Source organism: Candoia aspera, chromosome 14, assembly GCF_035149785.1.
Source record: "Candoia aspera isolate rCanAsp1 chromosome 14, rCanAsp1.hap2, whole genome shotgun sequence".
NCBI lineage: Eukaryota > Metazoa > Chordata > Lepidosauria > Squamata > Boidae > Candoia > Candoia aspera.
The window spans coordinates 12,517,030-12,541,897 of NC_086166.1; the positions used below are offsets into that span (position 1 = coordinate 12,517,030).

Consider the following 24,868-nt stretch of genomic DNA (forward strand, 5'->3'; position numbering starts at 1 on the left):
GAATTAGCATAATTACCTCAGTATCCCTGATCTGCACAAGTTTTTATTATTTGAATAGTATTTAATGGGAGACAAATAACATTTAATTATGTATTAATAATTATTTGATGGGACAAATTAATTCAATCTATTTTATGAGGTTTCAACATTTCATTTGAAGAAATTAAAAGTTCTATATGTGGAGAAAAATGATTCATATTGGAATATTAACAACAATGTTGGGCAATTAGCAATTAGCAAATTAGAATTTGCTTTTTGGTTTTAGAACTGTCACCTGAAAAACAAAGTTGAGACAGCTTTGAAACTGCCAGACTGGGCTGATATGGAAAGGTTTAAGCCCCAAATGTTTTTCTGGCCCACATCTCTGTCAATCTACTGCTTCAGCCCATAGATGCGAACATACCCAAAGTGCCAATTTTTGGCTTGAAGCAAAGTCTACCTCCCTCCCTCCCTCTAGATGTGCACTTATATAGACCTACACCCACATGTGTACGTAAACATATATGCACAGCACCCACATATGCAAGCACAAATATAGAAGTATCTGTATTGGGGGTACATGTCAGAGATGACTGACAAATGGGGCATCTGTCACCACCAGGACAGGTCATGCTACATACATCACTTTGAACTCCTGGAAGGAAAATAGCATATAAGTCTGAGAAACAATTGTACCAATTTCTTCACCTGACGGTTGTCTTCCCCAGCATTCCTTGCCCATTTCCTTTGCTAGTACAAAGCCATTTAGTTTAAGTAAATGGAACTTAATGTTAAACTCTTTTATTGATGCATGTCAGCTACTAAGAATCGATGTAAGCATACTGGATCTGGACAGCACGGCCCTTGATGTTGCTGTGAGACTTTGCTTCGCCCCTTTTCCTCTTGGCCATCTTTTGGTGTCAACGTCCTCCCAAAAGGTCCTGGTGCTTGATGCCAAGTCTGGACGCTTAATCAGAGTGGTAAGGGACCCGCAATGTCTTTTTTTTCCCCTTTCAGAGGTGGGACTTGTGATTTCCATATTTTTCTGTTGACACTTTTCTTGTGATGAAAATCCCAAATATTCTATGGGTTTAAAATTGCTAAATTAATACTAACTATCGGTGTTCATGTGGGGTTCTTGAAGACTTTAGGTTGATATACGCATTGACCCCAGAAGAGGTGCACTGAAGCTGTAATATAGAGGTTCTGCCACTTGACTTCTGTACAGAATATCTTAAGAGTTTTGCTGCTTAATGGAGGGCCTTCGGTTCCAGAGTGGGATCCAATGTTAGTGATGGTTTCTATCGATTGCAGGTCTCTCAAGTTCACAAGCAGTCTTGTTCTTCATTAACGTTGAGTCCTGATGGCCGGTATGTCTTGACAGCCGGTGATAGGGTTATCAAAGTGTGGGATTATGGAATGAGATTTGATGTCAGCTGCCAGGTAAGTAAGTCGGGGCAGTCTTAGACTTCTCTTCCACCCTCATTACTAATGATGGGTCACTAGATAAGCATGCTAAAATAATACAACATTCAGTTAAAGAATGGGATCAGTGAGAAAGAAAGGAAAGTGTATTTATGTGTGGGGGTGGAGGGTTGTGGGGGGTGGAATAAGTTATCTGCTGGATAAGTCTCTAAATATCTAAAGTTTGGGGAGGTCAGTGTTGGTTAAAATGCTGCTCTTATCTTCTAATTGTTCATTAATGCCTCTGGGTCATTTGCATCTTAAGTTAAAAACTACTTCCCTTATTGGGTAGAAAGAGTTATACCTAAACTAAACTGAGAATTGCTAACTCCAGAACAAAGAAAAAAAGCATGTTTTATAAATATTTATAGTCATGTTTTATAAATATATATGTCACTCCAGAAGATGAGGCAATTCACATGCTAAAATAAAAACCATGTTCTAAAGCTCATGGTCCAGGTTTATCTTTAAAGGCATAGACAACAGGTAGGATGAGGTTATGAGCTGAAATCTCCCCAAATTGTCAGATGGTCCTTCCTATAGTGGTACATCCTGTCTAGGAACAATAGAACACCAAGCCATGGGAATGAACATCTGAAGGAGAAAGTTGCTCTTCTGCTTTTCTTTCTTCCAGGTGTTCATCGGCCACTCTGAACCAGTACGGCAGGTGAGGTTCACCCCTGACCAAAAGGAGGTCATCAGTGTTGGAGATGCCATCTTCCTGTGGGATTTCCTAGGTGTCTTTTCAAAGGAGCCCTTCAAAGATGAGTAAGAGCCCAGTGTTTTCTGATAAAAACCTTGAAGATGCTTTTCTGAACCTACTTGTCTATTTGAATCTCATAATCTCATTTTGACTCTGTGTTCCCATTCCAGAATTGATTCCCCTGAGCCCTTGGAGGTTCCTCAAGTTGGTAAGTTGTCATTTGCTTTTGAATAATATAGATGGTGTTGCCTGTTCCAGAGCAAGCCATACAAGACATGATGTTGACATTTGTCAGTTCATGGGAAACAGAGATATTATACTGGTCTTCAGGTATGCCTGCAGGTGGATGTCAACAAAGCCAAGATAGTGGCTGTGACTGCATGATGGAAACCCTGCCTCTTTTTTACATGCAACCTTTCTGACCCCTCCTGTTGGCTTCTTTTCCTGTCTTAGATCAGCAAGATGAGGTAGGGTTCTGAGTCAAGTCCCTGCATGGCTGGCTAAGCAGTTGCTAATTACCAGAGAGGTGTATGGGGTCAGATTTGTGGAGAGTGAGTTGGAAGCAGAGATAGAGAACTCTGGATCTGAACAAAACTGTGTGCCAGAAATGTTGGGAAACAGCTCTAACTGAATGATATGTTTCTCTATATAAACTATCTTGAGATCTTTCTGAATCCAAAGCTGTCCTGGGAATCAGATAACTAAAGCACCCTCATAGAAAATATTTATCTTTTATCATAGTTTTACCCCTTGTAAGGGGTAATGCAGGAATGACCTTGGGAGACAGGAGGAAGAGACACAGCCAGGGGAACAGTCGGACAAGAGGCAGCTGAGCCCACAGAAGGAATGGGGATGTGGCAAACATCTCAGAAGGGACCCTCCCTAGTTTCTTGGGCTGTAAGGCAAGGAAGATGTCCTTTCAGACTTGCAAGATTCTGTTAATGTAACCTTACAATAAAGTAAAATTAGTTCATCTGGCCATGCTTCCTGTCTGAACTATCTCGCAAGACTGACTCCTCTTTACATGAATGCACTGTAAGAATTGAGTTATTGGATTAAAATCACCAAATACTTCCCAACATTTGGGAAGACAGAGCCATCTCTTAACAAGAGATTTATTTTTGAGAGAGAATGCTAATCATAGAGTTTTAGCACTGGATAAGAGCTGGAGGGGTTATCTAATCCAACCCCTAGTTTAGTGCAGGATGCAGTTGCAGCATCCTTGATGGAAGCCTCTAGGTAACTCTTTATTCTTTTTCTTCTTATGTTTTTTTAGTCCGTTCAGCCATGTCCGATTCTTGGATACTGTCTGGACAAGTCCCTGCAGCTACTGCCTGATATAAACTAAGGAGGGAAGAAGGCAAAGGCTTATATGTTTTAAAATTCAAGCTGAATTTGCTCCTTTACTTTTGTATTTCCCACTTTCAGTTGGATGGGTCTCTAAAACATGTAATTCAGAACTGTCAGCCCCACTAGATAGACCAGACCAGGAAATCCACTCCACAGGAAGGCTAAGTCTGCTTTTACTGGGATTCGCTGTAAGAACAGAATCTGGCTGGATCTCCCCCCCCCCCTCTTCTTTTACTCCAGTGAATCAGGGAGGCGTCTGCCTGAGCTGCTTTCCAAACGTTATCTCGTTGTTCTGGACTTAAAAAATGTTTCAGCCCCTTTTGCCTGGAAACAGTCCTTGTGTATTTTCACTGAGGTCCCCTTCCTTGCTCTCTACAAGAACATAGTGGCTTATGGATGATTCGAAGGAAGGCCAGTGCAGCTGCGGAGCATACTGATCAAGGATTTTTATTATCGTTTATTGGCTTATTTTTACAGCCCATTTTTCTTTAACTGTGTATACCTTGTTCTCCACCTCTTCCCCTGTTCCAAACGTGATCTTTGCAACAAGGTTATAGAGCTGGTTAGGCTGAGAGTGGGTGCTTGGCCCAAGGCCATCTGGTTACACAGAATCAGAGTGAAGGTCTGGACCTGGAAATCTTAACCCTGAAACCATCCTCCAATTTTGCCTCTTCTTTGTTCACAGACGCTAGCTTGGAGAAGTTACAAGATTCACCTCCTGGGTCCAGTGATGCCCCCCGTCAGCTGGTTCCTTTGCCTACGGTTGTGTCCCCTCCGTGCCTGGATCTCAGCTCTCTCCAGCGATTGGCTGAGCGGGGTGAGCAAAGTATATTCACCCTCGTAGGAACAGAACGGTGCTTCCTTTAAAATCCTGCAAGCAGCTTAATGCCCCTCATGACTGTCTATCGCTTGCCATTCCATAGACATTTGATCGAAACACCGGGGGTCTTGCCGTCCCATTAGAGTCGAGTCACATCATCCCATAAATTAGGCCCTGACTATGCGTCTGCCAGCCAGGAAGGAAAGAGGGAGATAATTGGTCCATTGGAGTTGGGAGGCTAATACATTTGAATATAAATAAATACATAAATAAACGAATCTCCTTTCTTTTTGGCACTTTTATATCTTGGTCTCAAATCTCACTTCCTGCTGCACAAGAGGGATTTTGGCCTGGGTGTAAGTCTTAGAATGTGTCTGGGTGGATTTGTTTATGCACTTTCTGTTTATGGGATTGCCAGTGTAATGCTATATCTACACCGACCTCTGGAGAGAGGAAATATTTGTCCATCTCCAGGCTTCTTTTCCAAGGCAGCAACCAAGAGCCTTCTCTGTAGTGGGAAGATATATAAGCTAGGCAGCTCCTGAATGGATTCCATTCTTTTACCCCTCTTATCTTCTAAAACAGTATTTCTCAACCTCAGGAACTCCAAGATGTGTGGACTTCAACTTCCCATGGCTGGCTGGGGAATTCTGAGAGTTGAAGTCCACACATCTTGGAGTTCCTGAGGTTGAGAAACATTGTCCTAAAAGCAGATGGGACCAGTTGCCTCCTTCCTGTCACTTTCCTCTCCTTTCTCTCTTACAGATACTTCCTCTGACTCTGAAGAAGAAAAAGAAGCATGCTTGAAAGGAAACAACGGGGAGGCTGTTAATGGGGCTGTTGGCCACTCAGTCCTTGTGCTGGAGGACATTGTCCAACATGAAGAACCTCTGGCTGTGAAACCTGACATTTCTCCAATTTGTTTAAGCCCTCACAGTCCTGCAGGAGGTGGTAAGTTGACTGTGTCCTGATGCGTTTAAAAGGAGGAGAAGTACATTTTAAAGGGGGAAAGGTAAATAAGTTGGACGAAAGGTATGAACCTGCCTTCGCAAATGACTAAATGGAATGAACATTGAGACATTTGTTGTGGGAACAATGCCCACTTAAGCAAGGAACCAGAGCAATTGGAGATAGAAGATGCAACAAAGTCTCTTTTATTGGCCTGCACAGCAACAGTGATCCCTGGGCACCCTGCCAGAGGAATGCAGAAGAGCCCCGAAGCCCACAAGGTTACAGGTTATAAACCCTCTGAAATGATACATTGAACGTACAGCAGCAGTGTAAATAATAACACAAGCTTTACTGTGGGGATGTGGGATCCCTTAATAACAGGAGGGGCCTTACTATGGACTGATCTGGCGCCTCCACATTCTGCTCTTCTGAAGAGACTCCAGATCTGCCCTTTCTACCTAGAGTAGCACCTTCTAACCTAAACAGCTGGGCCCATATAGGGACTCCCTTCACACCAAGGAAAGCGCAAAAACCTGGTTTGTGTTATCTGTCTCTTCCCTTCCGGGGTCATCAGGCAGCTTCAGTTTCCCTGCTCTGTCTAATACGCACTTCAGAATCATACATGCAAGGGTAGAACGTTGTTTGTCCCCCACAAACTCTTTATGAGAATGCTGGTCTCTGGGCACAAGGGGCAGCTCAGTGACATCATGGTTAATGGTTCCCAGCAGTGGAGAGCAGAAAACAGGATTAGGTATTTGTTCTTTCTTTCCTTTCCTTTTTTCAAAAAACGTTTTTATTAAGCATTTTGAAAAAAAAAACGAAGACAAACACAAGAAAAGAGAAAAAATACAGAAAGATAAATCATGAAATGAATAAACAGGGAACTTACAAGCAGCATAGAAGTAGGCTAGAATTTTGAATATATCATTAACTGCTTTTAAGTAATTGGACATACCACTTTGTAAACGACAGGCCACTGTTAAAATCCAGGCAATACATAAATATCAACAGCAGTAGTCAGCACAGTATGAATCATGAAATAAGATTAAAAGTTGCAGTAAGTTCCATCCCAAGGGACTGAAGATCTCTTTGGATTTGACTGATCTTTTAGAGTTAGAATCTTAAGACTTTGGGTTAAGACAAACCCAAGATATTTGTTTTTTCTCATGTGCTAGACAGAAGAAAGGAAACCAAAGGATCCGTACCCCAAAATAACGTCCGCCCAGACTGCTACCGGCACTTCATACCCCGTTTCAAAACTTCCGCACCTTCCAAGGTGAGAGCATGCTTGGCAGTCCGGGGAGAAATGGTGGTCAGGTTTTGTGCATTACACTGTGACTTGGTTTGCAACTGCACTAAATGATGATTTATTGAACAAATCTAATTTGCTGGGGTTGCGTGCTAAGCCACCAATCATAGTTTGCAAATCTTAATGGCTGAGTCTGCACAGTACGGTAAGGCAAAGCCAAACAGACCATGTTATGGTTTGGTATGTTGACCCAGTCCATCTGAGCATAGAGAGAACTGTTGAACAGTGGCTTACCTGTCCTGAAATAATTTTTCAGGAAAATAAAAGAGCTATAAAGTAATTGTGAGAGCCACAATTCTGGTGTCGTGGTTAAGGCATCAGGCTAGAAACTGGGAGACCGGGAGTTCTAGTCCCGCTTTAGGCACAAAGCCAGCTGGGTAACCCTGGGCCAGTCACTCTCTCCCAGCCCTAGAAAGGAGGCAGTGGCGAACCACTTTTGAAGAAAAAACTTTCCAAGAAAACTGCAGGGACTTGTCCAGGCAGTCTCTGAGAATTGGACACAATTGAACAGATTTAAAATAAAAATAAGAAATAAATAAATTTAACAAGCAGTGCTTTTTTGTGTACTTAGGCGTAAAGTATATCAGTGTATACTGAGCTTGTGTTTGGCTTTTAGGTGTTTTCTTCTCCAACTGCTAATGAGGGTCTGAAGCTAAAAGCGGTAATTGGCTACAATGGGAATGCCCGAGGGAACATGGTGTGGAACCCAGACACAGGTACCACTGTGAAATAAGATCCCAAATTTTATCATCTCCCTTTTCCAAACCCTTAGCGGAACAATACCGATGTTTGGGCTCCTTTGAAAGGCTTTATAAATCTCATTTTTAAGACCATGGTCCGGCTCTGCTACAATGTCCCCTTCAAATCTAGTTGGAATATTCTCCTTTGACTGCGGTATTTCCTTTTCAGAATGTCCTTAAATCTGGCTGCATGTTGTGATCTGGGGGACGTGTGCGCCTCGTCAGTGGGGGTCTCTAGATGCTACAGGTTATTTCTTCCTCTGCAGGCTTCTTCGCCTACAGCTGTGGTTGTGTGCTCATTGTCGAAGACTTGCACTCTGGATCCCAGCAGCATTGGCTGGGCCACCCAGAAGAGATTTCAACCTTAGCGCTTAGTCGTGATGCCCAGGTATGGCCATCCCATTTTCCTAAGCTCACCAGAGCGACAGATGCGCTAGCTGAGTAGGAAGAAACAGGAATTTATTGAAGCTCAGGTTGTGTTAATTTTTGTACACCAACCAGCATTTTGCCGGAGCCGTAACTGAAAGGCTCCCTGTTTGCTAGACAGGCAGAGAAAGAAACTGAACATTGGCTTTTCTAGTTCCTTTGGAGTTAGAACAACGCAGACAGTCCTTGCATTCAAGGGGATTACAGACAGAGCTAGGACAAGCGATGTATGCATCTGAACACGCTGAAAGCCAGTGGAGCCTTTGAAATAAGACTAGGAGACAGTTCAAGGACCACGTTGAAAAGGAAGGAATCGAAGGACATTGCATGCCTGTTAGTGAAAGGATTGTTTTAAGCATGAAGGACTTTTAGGCAGAGGAGAATGTAGTCTAAAGGAGCTGGTCTTTGGTTACCCACGGAAGATAGAGTTAGACAAACGGCCATTACAAGCGGGGTAGAATAATAAGAAAGAAAAATGTGGGAGGCTGTAAATTTATTTTCCCTTGTCTGTTCAGACTTCTTGTTTTGTATATGGGGAATACATTCTGGTAGAATGCAGAGTACCAGAAATCCTCCCTTTCTCTCTCCCTTTCTCTCTCTCTCACACACACACAGACAATCATACATATTTTATAAATATCCAAAGTGCTTTTCATGTTTTTTTTTTGCAATAACCCTACCCAGTCAGCCTATTTAATTATATGCATTATGATGGTACTGTAAGGGGAGGCAGGTAAGGAAACAAGGGAGGTGCTGAAAGAGAGTAAGAATGGGACGAAGTAGTTTATCTGAGGTCACTCAAGAGTTGAGGATTTGCTCTGGAGATGTCTTGTCTTGTCTTGTCGCTCATGGTCTTAACCAGAATGCACCACCTCTGTTAATATGATACCTGTACCAAAGAGTCCCTCTCTGGGGGAGATGGGTGGTAATTAAATTTGAATAATAAATAAATAAATACCTGAATGGGCTTTAACACTGCTGGCAATTGCCTGTGGGCTTCTTGATCACGAGACACGTGGTCATCACAGTCCTTTGTTTGAATGTGGTTTTGAGCAGCATTCAGAGCTCTCTTTTTCTCTCTGTCTCTCTCTGTGGCTTTGAGTTGCTGCTGCTTGATTGATGGATGGATTGATTAATTAGCTAAAATGCATTTTCCTGTTTGTTAAGTAGTTGTCTCCTGGACCTTTACTGAGACCTCCATGCTGACATGGAATATTCTTCTAGGTTCTTGCCTCTGCCTCTGGTCAAGGTGGTGGAGACCTGCGCTGCCAAATTTGCATCTGGAATGTACAAAATCGGACTTGTGAAAAGGTCCTGTTTCATCATGAAACCCAAGTGCAGGCCATGGCGTACTCTCGAGACAGCCGCTTCCTTGTCACTCTAGGTTGGTATAGCCACGGGGGATGAGCAGGCATCTGGCATTCCACCTGGAAGAGTGGAGTCTCATGTGTCACATCCAGATATGATGGGCTTGTCCATTTTTGTTGGCTTAATTTGCACCGAGGGGAGTGACACCTGCTGTGGCATCTTAACTGAGGGTTAGATAAATTTAATTTAGCCTTGCATTCTTCTAAAAATTGGGAGTGAGGCCATTAAATATACAGCCAGCCTGTTGGTTCCCTTTGGCCTAACGGGGGGTAACCCAGGAGCTCCTGAATTAAAGTAAGTTGGCATTGCTATTTCATCTTCAATAGCACCCGTGACTTCTTCTAAAGACCAAGAAAGCAATTTTGGGAGAGAGTATGTTAAGCCTGTCCTTTGTCCTTTTCCTGCTTTGTGTTACGTTCCTGTGAATAGGCTATAAGGTTCATAGGGGAGAGCTGTTTTGTGCCCCACTGTAGCTGCTAGCAGCCTGGGGGCAGGGGTACTTAATTTGGGGGGAAAGCTTCAACGTTCTCTCCAACATCATTTCTGTGAACTTCAGTGCAAAGGCATGAGACTGCTGGTTAATATAAGAAAAGCCTTCTTCATGAATCTTCCCTAGCAGGACTATTCGGGCCCCTCAAATCAAGTGGAAGAGAGTTAGTTCTAACTTCCTTGCCTTGCCACTGGGAAGTTGCCGCAGGATTTCCTATAGCACAGTTAGGCCCGGCTTTGAATACCCCTTTTCCTTTCCTCCAAAGCTCCCTTATTCCAAGGATGAAATGCTGCCCAGAATGTTGGTTTGGATTCATTCCCAAAGGCTAAGTGAGTCTTGGTGCAGCTGCTCAAAACCCTGGATGTAATGTTTATGCACTGTTGTAGTGAACAGGGCATAGAAACACTTGACCGTTTGGAGCTGCAGTTATTTCGTATCCTGAATTTCTTTTTTAACACCAGCTCAGGGTGATGACTTTTTCAAAAGTCATCATGATTCTTAAAGCCCGTGTTTCAAAAATCCCGCCTGTGATTTTCCTATTCCGTGTGCCTTCTCTCTGCGCACTATGAAAAATATTGAATAAATGTTGGTTGCAAATGTTGGAGGCAGAGTTCTTCATGTAGTTGCTGGAAGCCTAGGAAATGAAATCCCCATGACGTCTAGGAACTGGAAGGCTCGCAAAACTTAATTGTTCCAAGAGATATTTGATTGTCTAGTTCTTTTTTAACTAATTAGTTTAGATTGAGTATCTTCCTCATATTTATTTTTCAAGAGCACATGTTAACTTTAATGTTCTACTTTGAACTTGAGAAAAGCAAAGTATACATAAATGTTAGGAAGAAGTCCAGAGTTATTGGGCATACAGATTTAATAAATAAATAAAAAATACAAGTCTGACATTGTGAAAAAAACAGATTGGCATCTACTTCTGTGCCCCCAGGAGACTATGTTGACAGAGTCATTGCCCTGTGGAACACCCAGACTTATGGCTTGATGTCATCCACCCGCCTTGCTGAGCCAGTCCATGACATAGCCTTTAATCCACTTTCGGTGGGACACCTTGCCTGTGTGGGGAAGGGAGCTGTGACATTCTGGCTAATGGAGCAACAGGGATCTGACATCAGCCTCAAAGTAGGTATTTCTTCTTGGAGTCATACTTGAACATTTTGCCAGGTTTACACCGCAGCCAAAGAGAAGCCTTCAGCCTTGTGAATGATAAGTGTGATGGAATGTGTCTCTGAAGGGGGAGCTGATGTTATGGACGTCAGTAATGCTGCTGGTTCTCAGAAAGGAGGGAGCACATTCCAAGGAGGGGGGTGAGATAAGAGAAAACACAGTCTAGTGCTGGACCGTGGGAAGACAAAGATGTTCAGAATAGCCCCGCCCTAGAGCCTTCCCAAAAGGGACGCGGTGGCGCTGCGGGTTAAACCACTGAGCTGCCGATCGGAAGGTCGGCGGTTCGAAACCGTGCGGCGGGGTGAGCTCCCGTTGCTAGTCCCAGCTCCTGCTCACCTAGCAGTTCGAAAACATGCAAATGTGAGTAGAGCAATAGGTACCGCTTCGGCGGGAAGGTAACGGCGTTCCGTGTTGTCATGTTGGCCACATGACCTGGAAGTGTCTACGGACAACGCCGGCTCTAAGGCTTAGAAACGGAGATGAGCACTGCCCCCTAGAGTCGGACACGACTGGACTTTACGTCAAGGGAAACCTTTACCTTTACCTTTACCTAGAGCCTTCCCAGGTTATTTCCCTTTAGGTTAGGTAGAGTGGCTTCAGTCTGGCAAGATTCTGTCTATGCTATGTGAACAAATAAAGAACTGAAGTGTGGCTGGATTGATCCTCTGTTGTTCTTGGGCTGGGCCTGACAGTAAGAGATCTGATGCAGCTTTTGTCTACTTTGGGAGTGCCTGCTAGGCATAATATTCCTTCCTCCTTCAGGTCCAGCGAGTCCCTGCTCCTAATGCAGTTGGTCCGGTGGAACTCACATCCATGTGCTACAGCTCTGGTTGTCTTCTGTACACTGGGACTAGCATAGGACAGATCTGCACCTGGGACACGGAGACTAATTGCTGCTTCCTGACTTGGGAGGCCGTTGATGGCGAGATTGGTGAGTCTCAGCATTGTGTTATCTTTAAGAGAAGCATCTTGAAATAACGGTATTTCAGTTCGCACAATGCTGGAATTCAGTGAAAGATAGTTCTGATATCATCCTCCCCTTTCCCAAGTGAGCCATCCTGGAACTCCCATTAGCTACTGATCAGGTTTAAAAAGTAGTTGGTCTGTCCAAGAGCTTCAGAAGTGATGGTTGAATCAAGCCAACCCAGTAGCGTCCCAAGATTCATATCCTTAATGCCCTAACTTGGGGTTTTTCAGTAGGGTTCCGTGGCACCCTTGGGTTCTGCGAGAGGTCCCTGGGGGTTCCCTGGAAGATCACAATTTATTTTAAAAAATAGTTCAAATTTGGGCAACTTCACATTAAAGAGGTAAGTTTCATTCTTTATTTTTAGTTTAAGAACACTGTTAATGCACATACACAGGCCTACCCAGGAAACAAATATAATAATTTCGTAACCTCTGGCCTATCTTTGAGCCTGAATGTGCAGGGGTTCCTTCCCCCAGGCCTGAAAAATATTTCAAGGGTTCCTCCAGGGTCAAAAGGTTGGGAAAGGCTGCTCCACCAAGTCGCTCAGAGATCTCTAACAAGGAAGAGCTCTGCAGTCTTCAGCAGTATTTGGGGGAAATCTACTTTAATTGAAATAATCCTCTTTTTTTATTATTAAGAACTTTATTCAATTTCAACATATACAGTTACAGTACAATATTAAAAAAATATAGAAAAGCAAGAAAGGATAGCTAAAGAACAAAGAAGAAACTATAAAAGAAAAGAAAAGAAAGATGGTTTCCCATTTCTCCCATGCAGGCAAAAGTACAATTTGAGATGTAATCTCTTACCCGTAAATCCTCTCCTTGTCTAGGAGTCCTGCAGTGTCGCCATAACCGGCTGGTCAGTGGCAGCAATACCAAGAAGATCCAGGTTTGGTCGGTGGCTGCAGTCCAAGAGCTGAGAGTCAAAGGAACCAATGCCAGGTGTGCAGTGACTGCAGAATGAATGGTTTGGTTCTGGAGAGACCAGTTTATGGAGAGGTCCTTGGGCTTCCTTTCCACACTTACTGTCATGAGCACTGATGGGGAGCAGGAGGGGGCCCCTATCCAGGGGGGGAAACGCATGCGTAGTTTAGAGACTTTGAGCCGTCATTCAAAGAAACCCAGAACAGACCCACCTTGACTTTTGGGGGTTTATCTGTCTGGGTTTTCCCACGCTCCTTCAGTTTGGTAGGATTTTCTGTCTAATGTAGCAGTAATAAAACACTAGAGACTTTCTCGTCTCGGCATGGTCTTTGCTTAGTCAGGACACTTACTCTCATAGCGTCTGCTAAAGATGACTGCATGTTTACATTCTCTGTGTTCCTGCTTTCCCGACTTGATCATTCCCTCAAGTTAAGCTGGGATTTCCCTGCCACCACAGAGTCCAGGCAACCTCTCTCAGAAACCCCAGGAAATGACTGGCGGGCAGTATAAGCAGTATAGAACTAGCAAGGCCAATATTCCCAGTTTGGAATAAGTTCTTTCGGGTTGGGGGTCATTCATGAGTGAACGGTGAATCACTCTTCCTTCTGGGACCTTACCCACACTGGCAGATGGCAGTCAACTTGGTTGTTCCAGCTAGCTGGAAATATGTGGATGGGGTGGGCGGTACAGACGGTTCATCCTGAAGCCTAGCACGTGTCTGGCTTGCAAAAATAGGAAGTGCAGAAGTGGGGCATCAGAACCCCATGGTAACCTGAGAAAACAGATCTTTTGGTGGCTGGACAAAAGGACTTGCTATCCCTGCAGACCTGTTGATAGCAGCTGTACAGCTAAGGTGACGTACGTTTAATTTCTCTTCTTTCCTCCTCTTGGGCTCTTTCCTGTAGATCTAACTCCGTTCTCTTGGAGCAGGAGATCACTCTAGATGGTACCATCGTGAGTGCCGCTTTTGATGATGGCATGGACATGGGCATTGTTGGGACCACAGCGGGGACCTTGTGGTACATCAGCTGGACAGAGAACACCAGCATCCGGCTGATCAGCGGCCACAAGAACAAGGTCTGCCTTGCAGCGCGTCTTGGCAATCGTGGATAGATCAAAATGCACGTGAGCTGCTCTCCTGCGGTTTGCTGAGACAACCCTTTCAGTTGTCATCTCTTGTCTGTTGCCCCAGGTGAGTGAGGTGGCCTTCAGTCCTGGAGAGTCTCATTTTGCTACCTGTGCAGAGGATGGTAGCGTCAGGGTTTGGTCCCTGGCGAGCTTGGAGCTGGTGGTGCAGTTTCAAGTGCTCAATCAGGTAAGTTCTGAAGGCAGACGTAATCTTACCAGTCATGTTTTGCTAGAAGTTGCTTCTGGCAAAGGTGAGCAGGATCCAAAGGACAAATCGGGGATCCGAAAAGTTTGTGTACCACAAATTTCTGGGACTAGTCACAAAGCTAAGCAAATGAAGGTGGTGGGGGAGGTCTTCATCATGCTGATAGTTGGCTGCTTATCCTGGACGTGGAGTGGAGTCCCAGGTTTTGGCCCAGTGGCTAATCTGAGTTCTGCGTGAGCTGGTTCAGTTGTTACAGTGGGACTCCCCAATTCCTCTGTGAGTTGATTCAGAAGCCTCAATATTTATTTACTTATTGAGAGCCAATTTGGCGTAGCAGCTAAAGTGCTGGACTGTGAGTTCTAGCCCTCCCTTAGGCACGAAAGCTGGCTGGGAGACTTTGGCCCAGTCCCTTTTTCTCAGCCCAACCCACCTCACAGGGTTGTTGTTGTGGGGAAAATAGGAGGCAGGAACATTATGTGCTCTGGAGTAGCCCAAATAGAAGCAGGATATAGATCTATGAATAAATACGTAAATGTATCTAGACGATCCTGCAGAAGCAGTCATTTTCAAACCCTTCTAATGTATGGTCAGTGATACACACAATATGAAAGTGGGACCACCGTTGTTTCCCATCTTCTACTGCAGTTGTGGTTTGGGCCTCCTTAACCCGTGGTCTGTTTCCCCTTAGAGCTGCTTATGCTTGGCTTGGAGCCCGGTGCCCACCTCCATCAGTGGGGTCGAAAGCCATCATATTGTGGCAGGCTATAGCGATGGCACCATCCGCCTCTTCAGCATTTCCCGGACAGAGATGGAGTTGAAAATGCACCCCCATTCTGTGGCCGTTACAGCACTCGGATATTCTGCAGATGGTAGGGCACCTGGGAGAACAAACCACAACGTTGAGCTGGGCAACACAATTCTCGCTCTCTTCTCCTTTGGCTTGGTTCTTTTTCTCTTTTCCAACCCCCCAAGCAAGGATCTCAGCTTTTTCCCAGCCTTCTCAACTTCTGGCTGATGGGAGATGTAGTCTAACTAACTGAGAGCTAGTTTTAATATTTTTGTTTTATTAGATTGTTTCTGTATAGCACAGAGATTGTTTGGATTAATGACAGCAGTACTTCAAATCAAATCAAATGCCCCCTTCTCAGTTTTGTTAGTCTTTTTTTTTATTCTAGTGTTTTCAGGGCAAACTTAAATAAAGGATTCCTGAAGGTGTTTTTGAAGGTGTTAGAAATGTATGTGTGCATCTTTGTTTTCTATGAATGGTGAGTCCTTGTGGTCTGCCTGTAGGAGAAATCATCCTATCAGGAAGCAAGGATGGATTGATCGCCATTAATAGCCCTCGTACAGGGATGACCATCAGAGTCCTTACAGACCACCGACCCTCAGCCATCAACGTTATCCGCTGCACCAGAAAACAGGTAAGGCATTCAAATAAATCGTTTTACCCATCTGTATATTGCCAGGTAAATGGTATTCAGGTAAGCCTTGATTTTTTTTTTTTGGTGAGTTTTGCATTTGAAACCCCTTTAAGATATTTTAACAGCTAAGCCACGTGCAAGCATTCTTCAACTTCTGAGTCCCCCAGAGTTTAGGCTTTCAGCCTGACCTACAGAATGGAAAACAAATCAGAAGGTCCTAAAGAGCAATAACCTGGCTACGTGGTCACCCCAAATGCAGCAGCAGCAGTGCAGTTAAAACCGGTCCAGAGGGAGACTCAGTCAGGGTAGCAAACCAAGGGCTCAAAAATGGATTTAAATAAACAAATGCAGGTAGTCCTTGCTTAACGATGGTAATTGGGACCAGAATTTCTGTCCCAAGTTCCCACATTATTTCCCTTTTCTCTTCCCTCCAGTTTTCCTCTCTCCTGTCCCTCTAATCCAGTGTTTCTCAATGTTGGCAACTTTCAGAGGTGTGGACTTCAACTCCCGGAATTCCCCAGCCAGCAGGGCTGAGGTTGGGCGACACTGCTATAATCCTAAAAAAGAAACCCCAGCTTCTGCTTTTTCTCTCCATTGCCCCCATGCGGATTCTCTACCTATGGGGAGGGAAGTAGATGATCTATATACAAAAGGCCTCTATGAAGTAATGGGAAAGTTCCCAGCTTGGAATTGGAGAGTTGTTGATTGTCAGAAGAGGTCAAAGTGGGCTAGCTAAGAGTGAGTAACTGATAAACATTTACCCCTGAGGTCTCCCCAATTGGCCCCCAACTTCCTCTCATCTTGTTTTGCTTTTGCTTCTATTTCATCTTCTATTTCATCATTATTTCACTGTGCAAGTTCCAATGGATTTCCTTTCTTAGTCTGGCCTCCACCTTTAAGGAGATGATTCTTCTCTCTCATGCTTTTTCCCCTGCCCAAAAATAGTTCTTACATTTTTCCCTCCTAGGAACAAGCAGCAGCCATTTACGTATATACAGGTAGTCCTTGCTTAACAACTGTTCGTTTAACGATGGTCTGAAGTTACGATGGCCTCAGAAAAAGTGCTTTATGACCTGTACTCACACTTAATTGTCGCAAAACATTGCATTATCCCCACAATCACGTGATTGCAACTTGGGTGCTTGGCAGCTGGCTCACATTTACAACCAGTTGCAGAGTCCTGCTGTCACGTGGTCGCAATTTGCCGGTTTCCAGCAAAAAATGTCCATTGGGGAAGCTGGATTCACTTAACAACTGTGGTGATTCACTTAATGGCCATTGTAAAAAAGGTCATAAAATTGGGTCCAGTCATTTGGTGACTCATTTAATGACCATACCACTTAACTAGTTTCCTGGTCCCCTTTGTGGTCATTAAGTGAGGACTAGTAAAGGTAAAGGTTACCCTTGACATGAAGTCCAGTCGTGTCCGACTCTAGGGGGCAGTGCTCATCTCCGTTTCAAAGCCGAAGAGCCGGCGTTTGTCCGTAGACACTTCCGTGGTCATGTGGCCAGCATGACTAAACGGAACGCCGTTACCTTCCCGCCGAAGTGGTACCTATTAATCTACTCACATTTGCATGTTTTCGAACTGCTAGGTTGGCAGGAGCTGGGACTAGCAACGGGAGCTCACCCCGTCACGCGGATTCGAACTGCCGACCTTCTGATCGGCAAGCTCGGCAGCTCAGCGGTTTAACCCCCAGCGCTACCGCGTCCCCTTAAGTGAGGACTACCTGTACAGAAAAAAGGAAAGGGCCACAGAGGAAGGACAAGGGGGTTCATTTCGCACTCTGCAGATTTGAATTCTGCAGCTGGTTCAGTTTCTTTGGCCCCTTTCAAAGCACAGCCTTTGGATGAACCTTGGTTCTCAAGTGGTTTGGGGTTCAGCATGTCGTGTGAATCAGGCCCTCGCAGTCAGCCTTGTAAGATTTATTTGTTTGAGCAGTGCACACTGTGTGACCACAATTCCTGCATAATGGGAAAATTATTTTTCCTTATATGTGTCCTGTATTTTCATTAAAGGATTGGTTGGGTTTGAAGCACAGCTGTCGAGTAAGAGGGTGGCAGGAACAAACAGTAATTCCTTTTTATCCTGCTGTAGGATAATTTAATTGAATTTCCGTTCACATATTGTGCAGGGCATCCTATGCCTGCTCCCATGCTTCTGCTGCTGCTTTTTTGGAACCCTCATTCTGGAGCCCTTTCTGGGGCAGGCTGAAACAAAATGTGCCCATACATCCTTTTCTGCCTCATTACTTTCTTAACTGACCTGTGTTGTTGCATATGGAAGCAGCGTTTTGTATCAGTGGTGATTTCTCTCAGTAAGTATCTGGATTTGAGAGACTAGTCCTCAAGGCTCGTGTCTGTCCTTGATTGGAAGGGAGATTTTTATTCCATTTTTGAATGTATGTCATACGAACTCTGATATCATGTATAAGCACTGTGCCGGAAGTTGGGGAAACAAATGCATAAAAACAAGAGAAATGGTCATTTTAGTATCATTTTCTCCAGTACACTGAACTTGGGACTGAAGGAAGCGATCTCTGGCTGGCGTCCAGCACCGATCGACGCGTCAGCATCTGGGTTTCTGACTGGTTGAAGGACAAATGTGAGATCATCGATTGGTTAAGCTTTCCAGCTCCCACAGGTCCTGCGGTGAGAGCAGCTTACTTTTGCTTCTAGCATTTCCATCACACGCCAAACAATGTTGTCTTGCTTGTTTTAACGTTAGATCAATTTATGGCCCGTGAATTACTCAGCAGATTGAGCCCCTGATGTTATTTGCGGCTCAGGAAAGTGTCACTAACAGACATAGATTATGCGTAGGTGATTACAGTGAAATATGGCCTTTCATTTTGTTGAAACCGTTGGGTAAAACTTTATATGTATATGAGAAGCCATCGTCAATTTTCTCTCAAAGTATCAATTTTTGTTGTTGTTTTGTCTCTTTTTTCCTTTATCTTTCTGCTTTCTTTCTCTGTTGCTTTATTTTTTTTCTGTTCTGTTCAATAAATGTGTTGTTTAAATAAATAAAGGGATTTTTTTTTTTTTTACATTTAAAAAACAGTGTTTCAAAGTTTTGGGCTGCTGGCAGATACCAAAAAGGAAAACAAGAGGCAAAATTAGCTGCAGCTCACGAGATTTAAGAAAGTACGGTCATGCGCTAGGTTTTAGAAAGGCCATTAAAATCTCACTTTTTCAGCAGGTCTTAGAGTCAGAACTGTTGTGATAATCTATAATTTTATAATCTGTGGGTTGGTTGAAGATGAGCAATTTTTACAGAACTCCGGTGTTAAACTGTTTTATACTACTACGTTTTGTTGCTACTGATTTATCTATAGATTTAAAGCTCATTTACAAAAATAAAGTATGTGAGCTGCTCCGAGCCGGCATCAATGGGAGCAGCATGCAAGTCCACTAAATAAAGAAATAATAGATAAAAGAAATAAGAAATAAGAATAAAAATGGAGGAGGCATAGCAGAATTCTGAGAATGTGACTTCACATTTTGGCTAAGACAGACACATGGTGTGGGTGTGGCTGTGCGTATGTGTCTATTTGTGTAAGGAAAAGACCGTAAGAACGGTAAGTTTGGTTTCCATACTTAGAAAATACTTAGGAAAGTAAATTTTCAGGATGAGATCTCGCCTGATAAGAAAAAGCACTCTGAAGGCAGAGGTGATTATTAATGCCATTTCTGAACTGGATATGGGCTGGCTCCAAATTACATGCCCTTGGCTGATGATGGATGCTTCTGCATTTCCTCTTCAGATTCCCAGCCCTCTGCCCCCTAGCCTGGCAGCGTTTTGCCCCTGGGACAAAAGTACTATTGCTTATGCTGGCTTCGGGTTGCAAAAAGAAATCCTTTTCTACAGCTTGCGGCAGAAACAGGTATGCGGCACTGTCTTTGATGGTGGCTGAATCACGGAGTTGGTGGTTGAGTGTCTGGGGCAGACGTGTTGCTAGACGACACCATGTCCGATTGCAGGTCTGGAGAGGAGAGGGGGGGACCCGAAGGTTGATGTGCCCTCCCTACGCCACGATGTGCACAAATGCTAGGTGTGATAAAGGGTCAGAACCTCCGATGCCCTCACTACCTCCCGGAAAACGCAGCAGCCAAGTAGTGGAAACATCTCAAGAACCTGTGTTTGTAACACAGAGTTGGACTATAATGGAGAGGAGCGCAACTGCCAGTTACCACTGCCCCAGTATTTCCAAGAGCTCCCTAGTAAAGGAAGATAGAAGACCTTATTTCACTTGACATTAAGTAAGATTGAGGGTGTGGATTTGTAATGGGCAGAAGAAATACCTCTGAGGAACAGGAGGAAGAGCCGCAACCCAGACGACGGCCAGATAAAAGAAATCTGAGTCAGGGGCAGAATGGTAATTTGAGGAAGCGTCCCAGACAAGACCCTCCCTAGCTCTCATGAAGATCAAGGGAGGGAGGGGGAAGCACATTCAGACTTGCCAGATTCTGTTACTGTAACTTTATCATAAAAGTAGTATCAGCATTCATGACTTTGGTTCCCTACCCTTGTCTACCTTGAAGGGCTGAGGGGATTGCCCTGTGCATTCAAAATATTGCTCCACTTATTTTAATGCACCGTAAGACACCAAATCACTCCATTCTAGATTCTGCCCTTCAGTTTTCTCTGTATCAGAGCACACTGCACCATTACTGTCAAGGAGAAGAAACACAGTTGGAAGGGGTCACTTGAGACCAGCTTCTGCTCACTCCTGGAATAGAAATGGAAATATTCCCCCATAGGTGGCTATAGATTCTCGGGCTGAACTCTTCCAGTATACAGCAGCTCACATTCCCTCAATCACGGATTTCAGGGTTGACCTGCTCTTGACCTGTTAAGTTTTTTCTGTAACTTAAAGCCACTCTTCGGTGTCTTGCACCCTGGAGCGACCACGAACAGGTCTGTCTTTCTTCTGCTTGATGTCCTTTCCAGTATTTGAAAAGTTGCTATTATATTCCTTCTGCGTCTTTACTTGTCTAAGCTAAATGTGTCTAGTTCCTCCACGCGCTCTGCGGAGAAATTGGTTTGGATAGATTTGCCTGGTCAATACTGGAACCTTGCTTTGTTTCTACTCTAACATATGCAGCGAGAGGCTAAACTTTTTCTCTCATTCTTTTGGAGGGGAGTATGTAGACTTTCCACCTCTCTGTTCTTATTTTATAAACAAGGACATGGGGGAAATTGCAGTTCTTCTTTCCCAAAAAACTAATATTCTGGGATTTTCCCCCACGGCGTATAGGTCACTGAGAAGATTTCCTTGCCTGCCTTTGCTACTTCGCTGAACCTGTCTCCTGTTGCCTGCACCATAGCTGTTGGTTTCAGCGGTAAATATCTGGAGGGGCTGAATGGTCATGTGTCATTTTATCTCAAAAGCAAGCTAGCTGCCCCGGGATGTTACCCTTTCCTTGTCAAGCAGGAAGGGCTCAAGGAACAGACAGAGCATTGGTGCAAACAAATCAGCTTGCACGGAGTTTGGTTAATGCTGGGCATTGTTCTTTCACTTTCAAGCATCAGCTTAAGACAGCCTTTCTCAATCTTTTGACCCTGGAGGAACCCTTGAAATATTTTTCAGGCCTTGGGGAAGGAACCCCTGCACATTCAGGCTCCAATAGAGGCCAGAGGTTACAAAATCATGATATTTGTTTCATGGGTAGGCCTGTCTAGATGCATTCACAGTGTTCTTAAACTGAAAATAAAGAATGAAACTTACTTCTTTCATGGGAAGTTACCCAAATTTGAAATAATTTTTTAAAATAAATTGTGATCTCCCAGGGAATCCCTAGTGGCCTCTCACAGAACCCTAGGGTGCCATGGAACCCTGGTTGAGAAACCCTGGTTTAAGAGCTTCAGACTTGAAATTGTTCTCTGCGCCAGAGGATGCAAAGTGGGATAGTTGCCTTAAGGCAAGGAAGAAGCCCCTTGGGAAGTCCAGACACTGTGCAGCTTTTACTTGACTTCTACTTAATTTGGGACTTGTTGTCCATCTCAATTAAAAGAAACCAGTGCCATCCTTTAGAAAATACTGTCTTTGGCTTGTGGCTTGGCTTACTTTCATGAGTCATCCGAATGCAGGATGCTTAGGTATTTTTCTCTTTGTAGCATACCTGGCTCCTATCAGTTAAACAGATGCCACTCTTCAGCTGTTCCCTAAAGCCATTGCAGAACCTGACCCAGCCCTGGATGCTGATTCTAGCCAACAATTTAGAACATTATACTTTTTCTTGTTGTAGATGTTATAAAAGGAGAGCCATGTTAGACTAGGGCAGGATGGCTGGGGAATTCTGGGAGTTGAAGTCCACACATCTGAAAGTGGCCAAGTTGAGAAACACTGGTCTAGGGTGGCAAAAAAAATCAGGAGTCTCTCAGCATGGTTTCCGGAAACAGCGTTTCCAGACACGTCTAGATGTTTTACTTTTTCTGCAATTCCACAACATGTCAGCAGACCACCCAACTGTCAGTGCATCTTCTCTTAGCCTGTCCCTTTCTTTGCTACCCAGAACGTACGCTGAGGCTGATTGACCGCACGACAAAGACATCACAGGACTACGCGGGGCACAACGACACGGTTTGTCTCTGCAGATTTTCCCCCTCTGGGAAACGCCTTTTTACAGCTTCCTACAATGAGATCCTGGTGTGGGAAGTCCAGAGCAGGTGAATGGGGGCCACCGCCTTCACCATCACCCTGGCCTGATGCCCAGTGGAATCATGCAGATAACAGCTGCTTCATCATGCTGGAATTACGCCCGTCTTCTCTTGTTACCATGGACCAGCTGCAACTTCCAGCTCCAGGCTGAGCTGCCCCAAATTCAGGGTGGGAGGCAGGTGTCTGTGTTAGAGCTGAACTTTGTGTCCCTTTGAGCTGCTCTATAGCTTTAATGCCAGTCAGAACGGATTTAGCCACTAGCGTAGCAGTCAGTTAAGAACCTGCAGGATTTGGAAGAAGTCCTTCTCCCTTTTGTATTTAGGCTTCAGGATCCTTCCTCATAGATTACATTTCTTTGCGTTGGGAGTAGTGATGCTATATTGCCTCCCTTCCCAATATGCCCACAGATACGTGAGTTGGTCTCCTTTCTTTTTCAGCTCAGCAAAGTAGTTTGACCAGGCCACCTGAAACTTGAGCCAAAAAGCTGCTTTGCATGTCCCTTGGCTGTAGAGGTTCCCGGCCTGTTATGGGGCTGGCGGATACTCATTGACTTCCTGACCGCTGATACAGTGGCAGATGCCTCAATAGCTAGGGATGCTCCTTGTCACATCTGGAACTGGCAGACAGCATCCATCCAACAGCCTTCTTAAGAATGGGATGATTTACAGAATCAGTGGGCTAAACCGCTGGTCCTCCCAAGTCTTGAGTCCCATAAATGGGCTGGCAGATTGCATAACTGATCTTCATACTTCGGATGTCCCCACAGTAATATGTGAATGTTCTTACAAAGTATTATGCTAATCTCAGCTAAAGCATATGGCCCATGGAAGGTCTGTTGTGAAACGGGGAAGAGAGCAACATGATTCTTGTCTCTTTTCTGTTGAAGTTGGTTTCGGTCCCTTTATTCTTATGCTGTTAAATGTATATACGTATGTATATTCTACATATTTTTCTACAACTAAAATAGCCTTTTTTCATTCATCCTCCCCCACTACTAGATTTTGATTTGCCTATTACACTTTCAAGTGAACATTTAGCTGAGAAGGAATGTCTCTCCCCCCCCCCCCCATTCCTACCTCCTCTATTTTCTTAGAGAATCACAAAAGGCCTTGTTAAAAAAAGAAACCCAGAGTGTTAAACCGCTGAGTAGGTTTTATGAGTACAAGTTTACCTTTTAAAGAATGTCTTATTTTAAAGATCAGGAACTTTCAAGCACATTTTATACTCAGAATTTGTAAAGATAATATGTTTTGCTCTTAGAATGCACTGTTAACTAGACCCAAGGTTGTCCTTCAGATAGCGGCCAGATACCAGCAGTGAAGCAGGCATCTTTTTTGCTTCTTAACCTTGGCCCGTAACAACAGAAACAACAGAATTCACATTGCACTTGTTTTTGCTTGTAATTTATAAAAGAATTTGTTTGTATTTTTTTAAAATTCCAAATAAATTAATAGTTTTGTGTATGCAACCTCTGTTACTCTCTCCTGTTCTAAAAGTTATGACAATCAACCTTTTACAAAACCTAGGATGCTATAGGAAAATTAGTCCCATTCATCTACATGACCTACCTCAGGGGTGTCTGCAGGGTATGGTCAGAAAAGTCAAGATGGTGGCCAGAAAGGTGTGATCAAAGCTGCACCCATTTTTAATGGGTGTTGGCCTTTTCCAGAGCCCGCTTTGATGCCCTCCCTTCAGCACTGCTGGCGGGAAGATTTCATGGGACTCCTTATTCACAGAGACTTTGCCCTTGTGGATCCAGGGAGGTGGAAACTCTTGCCTGTGTCCTTTTTATGATGCCCCAAGACATGGTTTGCTCTCCCCTATCATCTCTAAATGTGAGGGTCATCCTAATAGATTTTACATTTGTTTCTTTTTAAGGGATGCTGACTCTACACTCACACACCAGGTGGCCAAATATTTTTATCAAGTTGTGCAAAACTTTTAATTAGATATATTGTTTCACTGTTTTATCGTTTTCCTTTTTCCTGATAACGAATTGCTGGATTAAACTATTTTCCTTCCACTGTAAAGGCTGGTCAAAGACTGTAATAAAGATATTTGAGTTGGTGCCAAATATAAAAACGGGTAGAGATTCAATCGCACAGTCAAGGCCATCCTCTTGAGTTTTTTGACCATACCCAGTTGACATCCCTGGTACCAGTTCTTTCATTCTGGATACTTCAGTTTTCCTTCCTTCTCTCCAAAGTTGTGGGCTAAAGGAGGAAAGGAAGATGGAAGTGGCTGCCAGTTCAGATTTCCCACCCCCAGGCCTAATGCTGCTTCCTACCCTGCTCCAAATTTCTGTATGCAAACTCTCATCAGATGGTTGATATTTTTGAAAAAAGGTCTTTTTTTATGCACAGCTGACCATGCAAGACGAGAATTAGTGTCTGGGTGACAGCAGGCATCCTGCCTCTTAAATCCACTTTTCCAAAGGGCTGGAAGTTGTTTGGAAATGCCCAGACCCTAAGGTCTGCCGTTGGGTCAGTGAGACACAGAGCCTTTCTGGGTTATCAAAGACAGTGAACAGCTGATATTCAATCTCTGCAGCGGTCTGAAAAACCCTGCTGAACCCTGGAGATCCTGTCCTGCTCCATCCTGAAAAAGCGCCTATCCAGAGCGAATCTTGAAAAGTCAAAGCTGGAAGTCAACTGAATCACTCCAAGGCGTTCTTTTTGGCTGCCATTTCAGTCAAGGGCGCAAATGCTTGCTTCATTCAGGAGCAACAAACCCACAGGATCCATTTTGGATTTGATCAGCTACTAAAGGAGGTCCTCTTG

At 44.1% G+C, this 24,868-nt stretch overlaps 1 protein-coding gene across 1 annotated transcript in view; it reads left to right on the forward strand.

The window, feature by feature from the left end:
* The window catches only part of WDR90 (WD repeat domain 90), a 52,498-nt gene extending 29,006 nt beyond the window's left edge, over positions 1-23,492 (forward strand). The window contains exons 23-43 of the mRNA XM_063315189.1: positions 798-959; positions 1,294-1,422; positions 2,078-2,211; positions 2,317-2,354; positions 4,182-4,313; positions 5,082-5,267; positions 6,443-6,543; positions 7,193-7,292; positions 7,583-7,704; positions 8,967-9,126; positions 10,541-10,731; positions 11,539-11,707; positions 12,576-12,687; positions 13,575-13,746; positions 13,862-13,984; positions 14,691-14,871; positions 15,293-15,423; positions 17,932-18,075; positions 19,191-19,310; positions 20,685-20,769; positions 21,943-23,492. Coding sequence (XP_063171259.1) covers positions 798-959; positions 1,294-1,422; positions 2,078-2,211; positions 2,317-2,354; positions 4,182-4,313; positions 5,082-5,267; positions 6,443-6,543; positions 7,193-7,292; positions 7,583-7,704; positions 8,967-9,126; positions 10,541-10,731; positions 11,539-11,707; positions 12,576-12,687; positions 13,575-13,746; positions 13,862-13,984; positions 14,691-14,871; positions 15,293-15,423; positions 17,932-18,075; positions 19,191-19,310; positions 20,685-20,769; positions 21,943-22,100 — 2,850 coding nt within the window. The 3' untranslated portion in view covers positions 22,101-23,492. The remainder of the gene's footprint in view (positions 1-797; positions 960-1,293; positions 1,423-2,077; positions 2,212-2,316; positions 2,355-4,181; positions 4,314-5,081; positions 5,268-6,442; positions 6,544-7,192; positions 7,293-7,582; positions 7,705-8,966; positions 9,127-10,540; positions 10,732-11,538; positions 11,708-12,575; positions 12,688-13,574; positions 13,747-13,861; positions 13,985-14,690; positions 14,872-15,292; positions 15,424-17,931; positions 18,076-19,190; positions 19,311-20,684; positions 20,770-21,942) is intronic.
* Positions 23,493-24,868: the final 1,376 nt, after the last annotated feature.